At 43.0% G+C, this 19,066-nt stretch overlaps 1 protein-coding gene across 4 annotated transcripts in view; it reads right to left on the reverse strand.

Annotated features, from left to right (window-relative positions):
* LRBA (LPS responsive beige-like anchor protein) overlaps positions 1 to 19,066 on the reverse strand; it is a 633,639-nt gene that overhangs the window by 51,056 nt on the left and 563,517 nt on the right. For all 4 annotated transcript variants that reach the window (XM_040967344.1, XM_040967342.1, XM_040967341.1 and 1 more), the window contains one exon: positions 2,551 to 2,640. In XM_040967344.1, coding sequence (XP_040823278.1) covers positions 2,551 to 2,640 — 90 coding nt within the window. The remainder of the gene's footprint in view (positions 1 to 2,550; positions 2,641 to 19,066) is intronic.

Here is a 19,066-nt window from a genome sequence, read left to right on the forward strand (position 1 = left end):
GACTTATGGAGTCAACTCAGCCACATGACAAGGACAAACCACTTTCCACAGGTAGCCACAGGCATCATATCCAGAACTGTCCACCACATTCCTACAAGCTGTGCCCCTAGCCTGTCCCTGGGCCCACATGTCCCGTCCTGACTCAGGCTCCTGAGGCAGACACGTGACCGAGAACTCTCCTGGGAGCTCTGTGATAGCCTCGGTTAGAAAGCATGAGCAAGGAGCCCTAGAAAGAAGAAATGGGCCACCTCCTCCCCTGCAGTGTTAGCAGCGGCTGAAGGAAGAGCAACGGGGCTAAGACAAACAAACTCTTCAGCTCAACTACCTCTGCAGGAGCATGCCAGCAGCCAAATTTCATTCTGTCATCTCAGTAGGTGCTTGCTTCTTTCCCATCCATGTACATATTAAAACAAAAGCCAGAACTTAGACCAGTCTGCAGAGCAATTCAGGAATTTACTGCAGTGGATCAGAGGATAAAGGAAAGGGAGAAGATGGCGTCCCTTCCTCCCGCCAGCTTCTGCCTTCCCAGCCTTCTGCCCACCCACCCTAGGGACATGAAGTGGATCTGCCTCGGTGAGCCAATAATCTTTCACCATGTAGGAAGGCTTGGCACTGGGAACTCAGGCATGGCCCCAGCAGCCACTGCTGTGCAGTGACCCGGCGGAAAGTCAACCCAGCAGTGGAGGTGCTTCCATTAGCCAGCACCAAACAGCCTGAGTCTCTGACAAGCTATTACTAAAACTAATTCCAAAGCCCAAACATAAATCATCCCTGTGGTTTTCATGGCATTATCTTCCACTGTGCTTGCTAAATGTTCACTGTGTGTCATGAGCTGTCCACTCAAGCCACCCTTTGTGTTCCCCCTAAACCTCATTTCAGTGGCTTCAAAATATCAAGGGGACACAGTGATGCAAATCATATTTCTTCTTCATTTCTGATTTTGTTGTTATTGTTGTTATGGGCAATTCATGTTCCTAGAGAAAGAAAGGAGAAAATCCCAGAAGAAGGAGGAAGATGATTAAAAGGGCAAAAGGGAAAAAGATAGGGGTAAGTAGCAAGGTGGGAAGAAAAGAGAAAAAACCCACCCAGAGCAGGGTACACAGGGCCTCACTTCTGTCTCCTGCTCCTCACGCTGCTGCTCAGCATCCCCCACCCCAGACTCCTGCCCAGGCCCGGCCATCCCCAAGTCACACGTGCAATTTGAATTTATCTAAAGTTGTTCATTAGATTTATAGAAATGGAATTCACTTTGCCTACTCTTCATCTATAAAAGACATGAGCTACTTTCTTTATTAAAACACATAGTCTGTTCTTCAAAAGAATTATTTGCAACATGAAATTTAATGTTTCTATGCCAGCATTTTATGTTCTCTTTGAAGAATGTGTACCCCTGCCCCTACTGCCACTGAAATTTCAGTAACAATCAAGGTAGACCAACCACATTCCATGCTAGCTCCAGCCCATTTCCCTGTCTTTAATTTTGGACAGTCTTTTGACCAATACTGACCAAGGGAATGTGGCAAAAATAATATGAGAGTTCAAAAGGCAGCAGGAGCCTTGCAGCCTCTATCTTCATCCCCCTGAGGTTGTTGTAACCGTGGGACTAAGCTTGGCCTGGCTTCTCTGAGTCTGAAAGATTACATGGAAAGAGGAACTCATTCGTCTCAGCCCAGTGGGGCAAGAATGGGCCATGGCAAAAGGGGCAGAAGAGAAGCCAATGTAAGCCCCAGAATCATGACAAATAAATCATTGTGTTAAGCCACCAAGTTCTGATATGCTAAGCCATTGCTTCTTTTGCCTTCAATGTCTCATTTTCAATAACAAATCCCATATATCAGAATTAGCACTAAAATTCCAAAATTGAGGGACCAGTGATGTGGCTCAACAGATTGAGCCACTGCAATGCCAACATCTAATGTAATTACAGGTTTAAGTCCCAGCCACTCCACTTCTGACTCTGCTCCCTGGTAATGGCCAGTGGGAGATGGTCCAAATTTCTGGGCCCTTTCCAACCAGGGGAGGAGAGACCCTACTTGGCTTTGCCCCAGGCACTGTGGCCATTTGGGGAGTGAATTGGTGGACGGAAAAATCTCATTTTCTCTTTGTGTCTCTCCCTCTCTTGGTAACTCTGCTTTTCAAATAAGTACATAAATCTTTAAAAAAAAATCTAAAATTGGAAAACACTGGACATGAATAACAAACACAACAGCAAACTTAATTTAGAGACACGCAGGATCACAACAGACAATGCCATTGACCCTATGTGTGGTGTCCTTTGTCCTACAGTGAGGGAACGTGACAGTCATGGTCCTTTAATTCCACAGCATGAAGCATGAACTGATGAAATACCAGAACACCAGAGCAAAGACTTCTCAAGGACCCCTGAAAGAGTGTAGTAACATTTGCTGGTTGTTAGCGGGTTAGCAAACATTGCATGAGGACTGGGCCAGATGCGGTGGAGAATCTCAGGCCCAGAGGAAGACTGTTAGAAATATTAAGCACGGTCTGACAAACAGGCAAGACACGAGGAGGGTGAGAAAACATACTCACAGCTTGCATGGCCGAACCTCGGGGAGGGTGGGGCTCTATGAGCAGCTGAGAGGGCGTCTGTCCAAAACTTCGGATTTGAGCTTCGATAGCCTGAAAAGGGCATGGGCACATCGAAGGGTTAAGAGGTGCTAATTACAGGCAATAGAACCACAACTGTCACCTGCAAATGTCATTCCACACTTCTGGCTTATTTCATGTGCAAAGTCAACCTGTGTTTTCACAGAGGGGCTAAGCACCTGGCAAGGGCATTGTGGGTGAGGTCATCCTTCAATACTGTGGAAGCTGTTTCCATAAAAACCCTGCAAAGCTTTCTCATCTTGCCCGGTGATGTGAAACAGAAACCCACTATTACGATCAGAAAGGGTCCTCTTTGGCTTCGCCTCTGTTTTCTGGCGTTTGGTTTTCCTGTTTGCATCATCTCCAGTGACGAAAAGCTAATCTTTTACAGGTATAGAGAAAAAAAATTGCTTCTTTTGATGCTTGGCCCCAGTTCATCTTGAGAAGTAAAAAAAGAAGAAAGCAGCCTAGCACCTGTGCAAAGTCTCGGCGCTGTGTTACCTGCCATGGGAAGGGTGCTGTTGGTGACAGTGTGAACCTCCGTGTCGAAATAACAAAGTCAAAGCCACATGCTGTCTCCAGGCATGAGACGGTTAAAATCAGGTACCAAAAAAACATAAGGAACATTTGCTTGTGTGTGTGCGTGCCTTTTTTTTTTTTTTGCAAGAACTGTGTACATATCTTTTTGCATAGCAAACCCCACCATGGCCTGAGCTAGACACCCAGTATAGATAACCACTTCCCAACTACCACCAACACCCTCTCTGGAAACTGCTAGATGCTAGGAGCTCTCTCTAATTATTTTGCTTACTTATTTACACCCATCTCCTTTTACTAAAATACAAGATACATCAAAACAAGGATCTTGGGTATCTTCTTTCTTCACTGGTTGAACAAATCCCTAAGTTGGATAGAGACCTAACACAATATGCACAAAGGGAGAGAAGGAAGCAAAGATATAAAAGCATAAAAGCTCCCCCAATAGCTCAGTATTCTTAACTCCCTCGTTGGAGGGATAAAGCAAACTTCATAAGTTCAGAAGAGATTACATGTCCACCAAGTCATTTTTCAATCCCTAAGACTGTATCTGTTTTTATGTGCTCTGTAGGACCATCACACTGTAGGTAATTAACATAGCATAAAAAAGAAAATACGATGCTTATGCAGTATTAATTTCCAGCTTTTAGTTGATGATTTCAGTAATAATCCTTCATGAGGAACTTGTAAGAAATAGAGATGGTGTCTACCTACTTACGTAGCTGATGATCATTTTTTTTTTAAGATTTATTTATTTTCTTCTTTTCACAAAGTCAGTTATACAGAGAGGAGAAGAGACAGAGAGGAAGATCTTCCATCCAATGATTCACTCCCAAAGTGAGTGCAATGGCCGGTGCTGCGCTGACCAGAAGCCAGGATCCAGGAGCCTCTTCCGGGTCTCCTACATGGGTATAGGGTCCCAAGGCTTTGGGCCGTCCTCAACTGCTTTCCCAGGCCACAGGCAGGGAGCTGGATGGGAAGTGGAGCTGCCGGGATTAGAACTGGTGCCCATATGGGATCCTGGCGCGTTCAAGGTAAGGACTCTAGCCGCTAGGCCACACCGCCAGGCCCATAGATGATGATCTTAAGTGAAGCACACAGCATTAACTGGTACTAATGTTTTTGCTGTTAACAAATGTACTTCTGATCTAGGAAGCAGGACAATTGTACTTGAACAGAAAAGAACACTTTGATGCACTCTATCCAGGAAACCTAAGGAATGCTCTATGACTAGCTGGGTAGCAGAGGCCAAGGAAGGTGTTTGAGAAAGCTGGGTTGGAAGCATAAATGTATTCTGAAGTCAGATCATGTTCACATTCTTGCATCCATACCATCCATACCATTTATGGACTCTGTGATCTACAGTAAGCTTCTTTTTTTCAAATATATACATACATATATATATAATGTGAGAATTGCATGGAGAGAAGGAGATATAGAACAAATGAGATCTTCCGCCTGTACGTTCATTCCTCTGATGGTCACAGCAGCCAGGTTGGCCCAGGCTGAAGCCAGGAGTTTCATCCAGGTCTCCCTGTTGGATGCAGGAGCCCAAACACCTGGGCCATCTTCTGCTCCTTTTCCAAGTCATTAGCAGGGAGCTGGATATGAATGAAGTAAAGCAGCGGGACATGAACTGTTGCTCCAAGGAGATGCCACTACACCACAATGCTCACCCCCAGGGTGAGTTATTTTCTTAAAAGATGCATTTATCTATTTGAAAGGCAGGATAATAGATGAAGAGAAAGAGAAAGAGAGAGAGAGAGAGATCTTCAATCCCTCAGCTTACTCCCCAGATGCCCAGCAGAGGCAGGGCAGGGAGCAGGAAGCCAAGCACTGGAGCCATCAGCTGTTGCTCCTTGGAGTGCACACTGCAGGACGCTAGACTGGAACAGCCAACGCTTGAACCAAGCACTCCAAGTGGAGACTTACCACGCTACACTACAATGCCTGACCCTCGAGTTAAGTCATTTCCTTTTCTCCCCTGTAAAATGTAGATGTTAATGTACCTACCCACAGGACATTTAAGAATTCAATGATATATCTGTGTGTAGATATGCATCTTGTAATGTTATACTAAAAACTGATTTATACATAACACAGCAAACTACTTTGTACAGACCAGACCCTCAATACACAGTTAATAAACATCCATTGAGGGCTGCTAACAACAATATTAAAAACAACGAAAATTTATTTAAGACTTCCTACTTGCCAGGAAATTTTAAAAATGAAATATCTTCTCATCTTTAACTGTGATACTGATACTTTGCCAAATCCACTTTATAGCTAAAAAAAAAAAAAATGTACATCATGCCCAAGGTCATATGGTAATTACATGGCAGACTTGAACTTTGCACCTAAACAGCCTGACTTGAGCTCTCATGATCTCCAACACTAAATCATCCTGTCAGTTTGTCTGTTGGGTAGCAGGCCAGGAACTAGGCATGAGACAAAGGAGAGAAATCAAACCAGACCAATAACCACAGCAGCAAAATACATGAACTGATAATCTGATGAATTACTAAGGAGTATTATGTCACCGTGAGCACTTGTGATGGTGAAGTGGTGAAGAAAATGTGTTTAGACACGAGTAGCAGAACAGTGTACTTAAGTAAGGGTTGATTTTATACTCAGAGAGAAGACTGGCCCTAGACGTTGGTAACACAAGGACTTGACAGAAAGCCAGAAAGAGAGGGGCCAGGTACTGCAGAGCAGCAGCAAAGCCACAGTCTCCAGGGCCAACATCCCATGTGGGTGCTGGTGCCAGCCGTGGATGCCATACTGCAATACAGCTCCTTCCTAGCCTGTCTGGGAAAGCAGGAGAACTTGGGCCGCCCGTCAGCCACGTGCGAGACCTGCATGGAGCTCCCAGTTCCTGACGAGGACTATTTGGGAGAGTAAATCAGTGAGCAGAAGAACCCTTCCTCTGCAACTGCTTTTCATATAAATAAATGTGGAAAGAGAGAGAGAGAGAAGAAGCGAGACTAAAATAATGTCCCAAAATATTTAGATGGAGTAAAGAAAATTTATGATTACATACCAATGACCATCTTGAAAAAGAAAAGATATCCCCAAATAGCAAGCTGGAACCAAGTTTCCCACACACCAAGAGGAAGCAGCCCTGGTGTTTCCCAGGACACAACTTTGGCCGAATCTTATGAATGAGGACTTTGCATTTCTTTTTACGAATGGCTATGGAAGTCAGCACCAGTCCCTCTGCTAGCTAGCTTCCTCTGGTCCCTGCCCAGCATCTGCACGCCTTTTCCTGACTTAGAACAGGGGAAGGGGGTAACAGAGAATACAGAACTGCAGCACTTGGGCTGTGGGCCAGATGGCTCAGTGCTAATCCCAGCCTTGCCATTTTCTTGCTGTATCACTTAGGGCAGATAGTCTTTGCCTCTCCCATCTGTAAAACGGAAATAACTATAACAACACCTAGCTCACAGAACTGCTTGGAAAATTACATCGCTAACACGTACAGTGTATTCAGCGCAGTGCCTCACACATGCAAAAGTGTTGCCTTATTAACTTTGGGACTCAGGGTGACCCTGATCTCACACAGCTATGGCAGGGAAGGAAGAAAGCTCCCCGAGTTTCTGGGACAACAGAAGAAGGAACACAGTACTTTAGGAGAATCTGGGTCGGAGTTTCAAAAACTAAGGCAGGGCTAGAAACCCAGGGACAGAGAGATCTCTTTGCAGGTTTCTGGGAGTGGTCTAAAGCATAACATTTCAACCCTTGCACAAAGCTAGGGCTGAATATGGGAACTAGGTGGAGGCAAAACCACCAGACCCTAGAGATGATGACTGAACAATGATCTTCAAGTCATTTATTACAATATACAAATCATTTATTTTTTTAAAAAGTTTTATTTATTTATTGGAAAGTCAGATATACAGAGAAGAGACAGAGAGGAAGATCTTCCATCTGATGATTCACTCCCCAAGTGAGCTGCAACGGCCGATGCTATGCCGATCCAAAGCCAGGACCAAGGAACTTCTTCTGGGTATCCCACACGGGTGCAGGGTCCCAAGGTTTTGGGCCGTCCTTGACTGCTTTCCCAGGCCACAAGCAGGGAGCTGGATGGGAAGTGGAGCTGCCGGGATTAGAACCGGGATCCCGGTGTGTTCAAGGCAAGGACTTTTGCCGCTAGGCCATGCGACCAGGCCCCCAAATCATTTATTATTTCTATTATTATTATTATTATCATTTTACTTGCATGTTTCAGAGAATAGTAGAACAATAAATAGGAAGAACCCATCTGACAGGAGAAAGATTATAAACTGTATGGTAAATCAGAGCCTAATAATGTCTACGCTGTAAGAGATCAGAGGTACCCAACTGATTGTCACACATTTGAAAAAGAAATGTAACTCAATAGATTTGTTTTATCTTTCTCACTGTGCATGTGTGCATGCTTTTGAGTGGCAGAAATGATTTGTTTTCTCCAAATGAAATCATTCATGATTTCCTAATACCTAAGAACATGGAGAGAGGGCCCTTTCATTTCAAAGACAGGTAATGCCATTCTCAGCCCCCTGGGTAAGCAGCCTGTGAGACAAGGAAATCCTGAGGCTTGTGAGTGAGTTCAAGGCACTGGCTGACCCCTGTGAAGGGGCTGGCGTTGTGTAGCCATGTAGCTGTAGGATCGGCATCCCTTACGGACACTGTTTAGTGTCCCAGGTACTTCACTTTGGATCCAGCTCCCCGCTGAAGACCTGGGAAAGCAACAGAGCAGGGACCAAGTGTTTGGGACCTTGTCACCCAGATTGGAGACCCAGATGAAGCTCCTGGTTCCTGGCTTAGGCTTGGCCCAGCTCTGGCAATTGCACCCATCTGCTGAGTGAACCCGCAGAGCAAGGATAGCTGTGTCTCCCACTGTCTCTGCGGGTCTTTAAATGAAATGAATGAATGAGTGAATGAATACAATATAAATAAGAAAGGAAATCTTCATTATGGATAAAAATTCAATGCAATTGATCTTACTATTACATATAATATTTTGCACTTAACATTACTGAAATGAAAAAGACATGGATGATGAGACAACTTTCAAAAAATGGCCTCTTTATTCTATTTTAGAGACATAACAAAAACTATATTCTGTTACGGATTGAATAATGCTCAATTTTTTTTTAATTCTCAAGGTTTTTTGAGTAGAATTCCTAGATACCTGCTTTATTCCTTGACTAACCTTTGAGTTGTCAGATAATAAAATACTATAAAAAGGCTTTTTAAGTATGAAATTGAAGGAATAAGATTGCAAAGGTAACAGCTGTGATCTTAAAACTGTATAGGCACAGGCCTGACATGATGGCTCAGTGGCTGAATCCTCCTGGCCTTGTGCGCACCGGGGTCCCATGTGGGTGTGGGTGTGTCCAGATGCTCCACTTCCCATCCAGCTCCCTGCCCGTGGCCTGGGAAAGCACAGATCAAAGGAGTCTTGCAACAGTTCTAATTTCTTCAACCCTCATGCATCTGAGAGCTATGACAACACTCAGTGTCCTTCTCCAGCCATGCTTTAAGATTCATTCAGGGCCAGACACCATAGCCTAGTCATTAAGGTCCTTGTCTTATATGTGCCAGGATCCCATATGGGTGCTGGTTTGTGTCGCGGCGGCTCTGCTTCCCATCCAGCTCCCTGCCTGTGGCCTGGGAAAGTGGTGGATAGCCCATAAGCTTTGAGATCCTGCACCCAAGTGGGAGACCTGGAAGAAGCTCCTGGCTCCTGGTTTTGAATTGGTCAGCTCAGCTCTGGCCATTGCGGCCATTTAGGGAGTGAATCAGTAGACAGACCTTTCTCCCTGTCTCTCCTTCTCTCTGTGTATCTGACTTTCCAGTAAAAATAAATAAATCTTTAAAGAAAAATATTCATTTATTCCCTTGAAACACAATAGAGAGATGGAAAGTGCACAGAGGGAGACAGAGAGAAAGAAGAGATCTTCTAAGCTCTGGCTCACCCCTCAAATGGGCCCAGTGGTCAGGCCTGGGTCAGGCTGGGGCCAGGCACCAGAAAGAAACTCTACTAAGGTCTCCCATATAGGAATGGGGTCCTGTCTTCCACTGCTTTTCCAGGTGTATTATCGCAAAGTCAGACAGGAAGTGGAGTAGCTGGGACTCAGCACAACACTTTGATATGCCAGTGCTGCCAGCAGTGCCTTAGCATACTGCACCACAACACCGACCCCACAGCCAGTGGTTTCTGAGACCCAGGGAAAAATCCTGGGTGGGATGTATTGCAGGAAAGAAGCCTCTCACATAAACCCATTTATTACCTGCTCTTGACTTTCCCATTCGACCCTCTGTACAGAGGGCTGGATAACATAAAAACACTACTGATGTTTGAGATCATAGGAATGCATTCACCCATGTACCCCATCTAATGTTCACAGAGGTAGTTTGCTTAAAAGGGTAGCTCACCTCCTGTGGGCAACAAATAGGCGAGTTTGTTTTGTTTTGTTTTGTCCTGTCTACTTGTCTACAGAGTTTTGGTCCCAGATGATCTCTAACAAAATTTCTTATCACATGAGCTTTTTCTTACTGCATAGGGTAACAAGTCTCTATACACCCATGAAGTAACTTCACTAATTATTTACACATTTGAACGTGGGTTGTCTTAAAGGGGGAAGAGGATGTCAGTCCAGGTAACATGTCAACAGATTCACTGAAAGATTACAGTGTTCCTAACTTTAAAGGCATGTATGTTTTTAACTTCTACTGTAAGACTACAGTGAAAGTGGCAATATCCTGGGGCTGACTTTGTGGTGAGGTGGGTGAAGTTGCCTCCTGGGACCCTGGCATTCCATGTGGCATAGCTTCAAATCCCAGCTGCTCTACTTGCAGTCCAGCTCCCTGCTACTGCCTAGGAGAAAGCAGCAGAGCGTCAAGGCCTCGGGCCGTTGTGCCCATGTGGAAGACCTGGACAACACCTGCAGCTCCTGCCTTTGGTCTAGCACCATCGTGGTCATCATCGACATTTGGAGAGTGAACCACTGGCCCGAAGATCTCTCTGTGTCTCTCCCTCTGTCTCTGTAATTCTGCCATTCAAATAAAACACCCTTTCCAAAAAGTCTTACAATGACCCCAAATACAAGCATTGACTGATAACCTTCATATTTTTTGCTAAGAGGTTGAACACAACCGAACTTGCAAGAGGATGCTCAATCCAGAAACTGCTAATGTAATTCTCCAATTTTTCTACAAGCCCCCTAGTCCTTCATTCCAGGTAGCACTGCAGCCGAGGGCTAAGTGTGCAGACACTGGAGTCTGACTCCTTCCGCTTGCATATCAGCACATTGCATATCAGCTGGGTGACCCCAGGAGAAGGACTCAACTTCCTGTGCCTTCATTTCCTTATCTAAACAGTGTGCTCGTAAACATGGATATTTAACTCAGTATTGTACAGCTTAAATGAGTTAATGTAAAGCACACAGTAGGATGTCAATTAGGAGTGTGATGTTGTTATTATACCAAAAGACATCTAGGGTCAGGTTATCAATCACTCATGATTGAAATCAGTAGTAACACTTGGGACAGGCATTCGATGCACTGGTTAAATCACCACTCCGGATGCTCCCGATGTCTGCATCCCATCTCAGAGTTCCTTGGTTGAGCCCTGGCTACCCCACTTCTGGTCCAAGATCCTGCTAATGCACACCCTGACAGGCAGTAGGTGTTGGTTCAAGTAACTGGGTCCCTGCTATTCCTGTGGGAAACCTGGATCGAGCTCCAAGCTCTTGGCTCCTGCTGGGCCCAAGTCTCAGCATTTGGAGAGTGGACCAGCAGATGGAAGGATTATCTATTTCAAAATAAAAAAATAAAAATTAAAAAAAATTAGTAATAATAATCTGACTTGTGGGCACCTTCCCTGCCACTTCCATCTCATATAATGTGATACATGTTAAAGCTTTCAAGCTCTTATTTTATTTTTTATTCCTTTCTTTATTTCCTTTTGATTCTTCCTCCTAATTCTTCTTAACGATTCATTTATTTATTTAAAAGGCAGAGTTAGAGAGAGAGACAGGGAGAGAGAGAAAGAGACACTGAGAGAGAGATGGATGGATATACTGGTTCACTCCACAAACGGCTATAGCAACCAAGACTGGCTCTGGCCAAAGCCAGTAGCCAAGAGCTTTTTCTGACTCTCCTACAGGGATGGCAGGTGTTCAAGTACTTGGGCCATCTTCTGCTGCCTCCCCAGGCGCATTAGCAGAAAGCTGGATTGGAAACGGAACAATCAGGACACAAATGTCAGTGTTGTAAGCAGTGGTTTAGCATACTACACCACAATCCTGACCCCACAGCCAATGATTCCTGAGGCCAAATGAAAAATCCTGGGTGAAATACATTGTAGGGAGAAAAAAAAAAACAACCTCACATGATGCTGAATATTGCCAGCTCTTTACTTTCCTTCACTTTCCACAGCAGACACTGGCATGCAGGTGGTGGCCTACCCTGGGGTACCACAGTGTCAGCCTTCACCCCATGTTCCTGACTCAGTTCAGGCATCCTTGGCCTTCAGGAGATCTCACTTGACTTTATCCATACTAGTGCTGTTCTTCCCTATTTGCACAAACTCCCACATTCAACTAATCCAGGGTTTTACTTATTAAGTTCACGTCTTATTAATTGGACTGTAAGTCTTCTTGAGGTCAGAATGTATCAAGTACTTCTGTACTTCTACAGCTTGGTACAGAATGAGTGCTCAAAAAATTATTTTTAATTGAATTAATGGCCAAGCCAATTAACTAGACTCACCAGGCATGCAACTAAGAAATATATTATTACTGTGAAAACAATCAGCCAAATATAGAATAGAACACTCTATTAAACTTTTCTACTAAAAACCTTGCTTTACTACTTACATTCTTATTCATAGATTCCCAATTGTTTCTGTAAATACTCTGTTACCATTTTCTATAATAAAGTTTGAATTCAGCGGGGAGGAAGCATTCCAGATGTTGAAGTAAACAGTAACAAAGACTATGCAAATACTTTGAGACATTCCAGGAAAACCACGTATTTATATTTTATAAACAGCATCTCAAATATCACCTAGAGAATTTATTAATGGAATTCCAGATGCACATATTATAAAAATTTTCAGTGGGCTGTGCATCGTATTTTTTTCATGCCAACTACTGCGTACTGCATGGTTTTATAGCTATCCATGGGAAAAAAATACTATATACATATATATCTGTATATATATATATATCTATATACATATATATCTGTATATATATCTATAAATATGTACATATATATAAAGTGAAATAAAATACAGATGCACATACATTAGATAGAAAAGGACAAATAAAGGTAATGAAAGTAGAAGGAAGTTTAGTGGGTTAGTGACAACGTAGTATTTGGTTTCACCAAGATTATTTTAGCCTTTCTGAATTAGGCTTTTTAATCTGAGGAAACAAGCAAAAATCAGCAGAACTCAGTGACCCACATTAAATGATGTAAAATTTCATTTTAAATGGGGTGAAGCTAGGAATTACTTACACATATGGATGCAATTAATCTGTATATTGCTTTTTTGAAGCATACAAGTCTAAAACTGTATTCACCCCCCAACATCTTTATATCTGAAATCACCACAAAATTGAGGATCAGAAAATAAGAGCAAAATAACTGATTTTAAAATGCCATTTATGCTAAAATTTTCTAATCATCAAAACTGCATTTTAAAACCTACCTTGTGTTTTAAAATATATATACACATACATATTTATTTATTTATTTATTTAACGTAATCAATATGTTTTCACCAAATGTCACTCAGAAGCATCAGGTAACTGGAGACATAAAAATGTCACAAAGGTATGAAGCACATAAAGAACAGAGAAAGGGTGATTTGCTAAACGAAATAAAACTGGCTTCAAAATAAGAATGTGTGATATTAAGCCAGAGGAGGATCTCTAGCAAAGGAAAGGAGCATTTTGACCAACATACATCATCAAGGAACATTATGGAAATCACTAAAATATGGGATAAGTACAGTTTTTGAAACGGAGCATAGGCTTTCTCACTGGTGTGCTTTAGCTGAGCCCCTACATTCCAGGCACATGAAAGTGCAGCCCAGCACCGCCTCACTACAGTCGCCAGTTCGCTGGCTGTCCATCGACTGCAGCATAATCCCAACTGCCAATCTGAAAGAAACCAGCTAGTCAGAGCAGACACCACCAACAGAAACAAACGTCACTCAGTAATGCCCAGCAGCACGGCGCTCATGGATAATTTCAAACAGTATCTCTGTCTAGAACACTGATGTGCTCATTCAAAACACCTCCATCTCTGGCTACTGGAAATGAGTAGATAAAGCAGCCTGCCTAGAAAAATAAAGCGGAAGGTCTTCAAAGAAGTTGCCAGTGGCCAGAGGCAAACATAGCAAAAAAAAAAAAAAAAAAGCAGTGAAACACCCTTGCAAGAAGAAGTTAAAAATCAACATTGAACAGGAGGGGTCATCTACTGCACAAAGGAGGTTAAATAATTTCTCCAAACCCAACAAATATGTTTAAACTGTGTTACGAGAAAGAAGCAGTCGTTTGTTCAACCATTCACTGCATAAGAACCACCGGATCCATTCTCTCTACAGTATTCGTGAGCATCCCCTGCGCGAGGGTTCTGCGATGACATTCAGTGAGGAATGACACGGCGACGTACGCCTTGACTTCCAGAGGCTGAGAAAATGGACAAAGACACACATTTTCTCCCTCTTCCCTTGTTCCCTCTTCCCCATGCTTACACAGAACTGGCAGGGCTAGAGAGGTAAGAAGGCAGATTTACTGTTGCAGCACAGCTTGAGAACACATCATTAAAATAAAAAATCTGGATTTGAGCAGAGTCCCTAACACTAACAGAGTTTTATCTGCTGCTTTGCACTCACAATGAAAACTAAAAACAGTGATTTGATTCCAAGGTAGCCACCTCACCTTGTTAGAAACAAACAGAAAAATATTATTCCATGTATTCTGAAATTTCATTCAGACTTTTCAAGCCTATGTAGTTTTTTTAACCTTCATCTTTCTCGAAGTTACTACCCACTTAAAAATTGAGAAAACATTGTTCAAAGGCTTATTTGAGATTACACGTTCCTGAGGCCATGAGCATCAGGGAATTCCGCAGAATTTCTTAGGCAGTTGATATGAGGGGGTGGGGGGGATCACAAAACTATTAAAACTTAGTTTTTTGTCTTGGAAGCATAGCTTGGTGACACCTACCTAAGAAGTCTGCAACAGGCATAAGAATTGACCAGAATACAAAACAAGCTTTCCTGACAGCACTGAAGCTCAGTTAATTGAGTCAAGGAAACGGATTATTGTGGTTTTGATGTACAAGAAAGTCTGGCATAATTTTACGGCATTTTTAACGTAGGTTTTCAATTAAAACTGTACTAATCCTTACTGTTTGTTTGGCTTTTCATCATACAGTTCCTGCCCTGCACTGTGTCAAAAGTGCCATCTGTGGAACACACGTCTGGCCAGGGATGCTTCAGGATTGTTTCTGAAACATTCTCAACTGTGGGCTGCATGAAATCCTGACTCACGGTTAACGCTTCTAATGCACTGTGGCCGTGCGGCCCCCCTGATCCTGTTGTCTTGCTCTTAAATTTCACGGCAGTTACCACCAAGTGCCCGGCCCCACCTGCTTTAAAACAAGCCTAACAAACCACTCCCCCAACTATTTAGCAAATGTTAACAATGCTATAAATACCGATTGTGTTTATGCTTTCTGAAAGATTCACTGCGGCCCTGGGGTTCTGCAGCAGTGTTGGAGCCCAAACGAGCTGCTGACTCCCACCATCAGAGTGATGGGATCCTAAGCCAAAAATGCTTTTCCTTGGATAAGATATCTGATTTGCTACTGCTGTCGTGAAACAGGGGTCACGTAAACTTAAACACTGCTGCTGCTCTTTTTGGAAAACAGACCTTCTCAGAGTGATTATGAGTTGCTAAAACAGCATTTGGAAGGATAAATCTGGAAGAGGGAAAACCAACCACTGACACTAAACACAACTTAGGGAAAACTTTCAGGCCTTCAACTTTCATGTTACAAGATCCATTGTATATAATTCTTTCAACTGAGCACGGCCACGGCTCTCCTTCCACACACCCCCATCCCTCCACATAAATAAAACAGAGCTCCATTTTCAAAAGGAAATTGATAGCTTTAGTTGATGTCCGAAATCACCTATAAACAGAAAACAACACAGTATTTGCTCCAAAAGGAAAGGAGACGGTCCCGCTTGGCAGGGCAAGCCTACGGTTGGCAAAGTGCAAGATGCAGCAGCCCAGACGGCACTGCTCACATTAAAGTGGCTCTGCGGGAACATCCCCCAGTCTCCTTCTACCTTGGGACCCCCAAGCACCCCAGCTCCCCAGCTCCCCAGCTCCAGGCACAGTCCCGGCCTCTGCCCTGCTCTCACCATTCGGCTGCTCTGAACTGCGGATTCTCTACTTTCCCTTTTATCAAAACCTGTCATTGGATCCTACTTACAGACAGCTGAATGACTGAAAAGGACTTAAAAAAAAAAAGATTTGTAATCAAATGATTTCTAACGGCATAGTTTCAAGCATTAGTAAAGGTTGATGAATTCTGTGGCAAGGGCTATTTTCTACATATGTGGAACCACATCAAATAGGAACTGCTAACTGCTACAGCGTGGCTTTAGCATATGACTTTGGTTAACAAAGCCCAAATTTGGGGTTGAGTCTTTCCATTCTTTTATTTTATACTTCTGTATTAGTTGAAAAGAAATGTTTAAATTAACCAGGGCTTTGAAAAATGAGTTTCTAAAGTCCTCAGTATAACTAGTTATTGCACACATACATGCACACACAACCCAGAGATGCAGAATTCACAAATCTCAAGCCCAAAGCCTTCTTGCCTTACGAAGACAGTGAGAACCACAATTACAGGTGTTAAGTCTAAGATACTGCTCTCTGTCCCTAAAAGCGTGGAATTTCTTTTTCTGTTCCCCCTTTAATATGATGGGGAAAATGAAGACATAAACTCCAACTGCTGAAAAGTATGATAAATCTCTCAAAACCCGGTGTGTTGAATAATAACAGTAATCCCATGAGATTGGAGATGCTCCGATTTCTGAGCAAAATTAAAGGGTAACAAATTCTAATTCTTTCATCCCTATCGAAGCAACACGAAGACCACTCCTGGAGTACAAAGTCACTGCACTGGCAACAATGAATGCTGGCAGCATGGCCAAAACCCAGACAGACATTGCTACAGGCCTCCCAGCAGCCCCCCAAAAAGTTAGCATCCTTATGCTAACATATGCCATTCGTTTAGATTTTTTCTGGCAGAGGTTTCTTTCTCCCTTCCAAAAGTTAAAAAGAGCTGAAGTCAGCTCCTTCCCCCACCCCCCTCAATGCTGTTTTTAAAGGGAAAAGACTCTTCAGAAGAGAGAATAGCAAATGAAAGAATCCCAGGATCTCACCCACCAAAGATCATGACTATAAACATTTTGGGGTCCCTTACGCCAGACTATTCCTTGTGCATCTGTACTCTGTATGTTTCATAACAGGATCTGCTTTTCACTGTAACAGGCAAATATATGTTCATAACAAGATTTATAGATCTACTCAGATAGATCTATATTTATTTATATATATATATATATATTTATTTATATATATATAATTTAATATATATATATTTATTTATATATATATAATTTGAAAAGCTGATACAGATTGGAATGAAGAGTTAATCTATTCTCATCCTCTTCAGCTATGACACTGCCTATTCCCTCCCATTCTCATTAACACTAGGAATGATTTTTAATCCCAGATGATCCAATATGCAAAATGCTACTATGGTTTCTACTGAATGTCACTGTGAACACATAGATGGGCTGTGCTGTCTTTTGCAGACTGCTTCTGTACTTTGTTTTCTTTTGGTTTTTTCAGATGTGTAGACACTTCAGTTTTAATCTAGTTGGATATATCAATTTTATTAATGATTTCTTTAAAATGCATCAGTTCATTTGAAAGGCAGTGCAACAGAGAGAGAGAGAAACAGTGACAGAGGAGAGAGAGAGAAAAGAGAGAGACCAAGAGAAAAAAAGACATAGAGGTATCTTCCATTCACTGGCTCACCACTCAGATGGCCGTGAACAGCCAGGTCCAAGTCAAACTGAAGCCAGGACCCAGGAACTTCATCCTGGTCTCCACAGGCGTGACAAGGGCACAAACCATTTGCCTAAACCATTTGCCACTGCCATTCCAGGCATACCCCAGTTTGGAAGAATAGTTGGCACTGGAGCCAGCAGACCAATATGGGATGCTAGTATTCAAGGGGTGGCCTACACCACCAGCCCTGACTGTTGCCTTTAATCTTAGACTTCAATGGCCTTCCTCAAGCCAACATTAGAAAAGTGCTTATCTATGTTATATCAAAGTTCTGTAGCTTCCCTTTTAATACTTACATAATTTTTATTTCAAATATAGACAATTTAGGAACTTTTTTGTTTTAAAAATATGAAAGAAAATTTTAAATTAACCTATATTTAAACAATTAGCCAGTTGCCCTGACCTCACATATTGAATATGTTAACCTTTCCCTGATGATTTAAAATGCTTCCTTTCTCATATATTCCTATAAGCAATATGTCTACTTCAGAAGCTCCATGATATTTTACCAAACTTTGATTCCTTTATTAGAATTTACTTTAAAAAATATTTACTTATTCCTTCATTTATTTGAAAGGCAGAGTGACAAGGAGAGAGCGGGGTGGGGAGGGAGAGATAAGTGACAGATCTTCCATCTAGTGATTCACTCCATAGACTCCCTCAAGAGACAAGCGGGGCTGGACCGGGGCTGGACCAGGCCTGAGTCAGGATCCCAGCACTCCATCTGGACTCCCACATGGATGACAGCAACTCAAGTACTTGGGATATATCTACTCCTCTCAAGCATTGATAGGAAGCTGGACCTGAAGTGAAGTAGCTGGGACATGAACCAGGCACTCTGGTTACTTAGTAACTGCTGCGATCTGAAGATTCTCTCCCCACCAATTCATGCACTTGATCTTATGACAGCATTAATAGGTAGCCTTTTGGGGAGAAAGAGTAAGTCACAAGGCATACACCTTCATGAGTGAGTTTGTGCCTAACCAAGGGCCAAATGAAACCTTTCAGCCCTTACAACTGGCTCACTTTCTTAGCCTTCTTTTGCCCTTCTGCCTCCTACTAAGTGAGAACGTAGCATCTACCCTCTCTGGAGGATGCAGAGGCCCCAGATCAGAACCAAAACTGCTACCACTGTGACCCTGGATATCAGACCCCAAACCGTAAGAAATACATTCCTACCGTTAACAAATGACACATGCCATCTCTGAGGAGCTAACCTTAAACTGTGGTGTAAACAGCCAGGAGGCAAGGTAAGAAAATCCCAGGCAGTCAGCGAGAACAGTCATCATACAAAGGTGCTCTGAGTCGGTGACCAGCTTCCCCTGATGAGCAACAGGTTAACACGGTGTGAGATCAGAGAGGTGGGCAGGGCCACATCCTGTGTGTCAAGTGGGATTTTACTCTGTTTATTGTGAAGCAGGAAAGCTTAGGTAAAGCAGGGACATGGTCTGATTGAAGGTATTCAAATGTTACCCTGGCAGGAGGATTGTAGGTACCGAACGACAGAAACAATGGAGCAGGTCCACTGACCGTTAGTCCAAGGAAAAACGATGAGGCTAGCCTGGACGAATGATAGATGGGCATTCACGGTTTCCACATGTTACACACATACCATCAACAAGGCCATTCTTTGTCACTAGCGTCTTACACTCTGGTCACGTGGTTTATTCCAGCCATAGGGAAACGCCAAGCTCTCACTCACATGCAATCTGCTTTGAATGTGTCCTCCCTTGTCTTTCAGAAGGATTCTGTTCAGGTGGTTA

Source organism: Ochotona curzoniae, unplaced genomic scaffold, assembly GCF_017591425.1.
Source record: "Ochotona curzoniae isolate NIBS_2020 unplaced genomic scaffold, NIBS_Ocur_1.0 scaffold_4506, whole genome shotgun sequence".
Taxonomy (NCBI): domain Eukaryota; kingdom Metazoa; phylum Chordata; class Mammalia; order Lagomorpha; family Ochotonidae; genus Ochotona; species Ochotona curzoniae.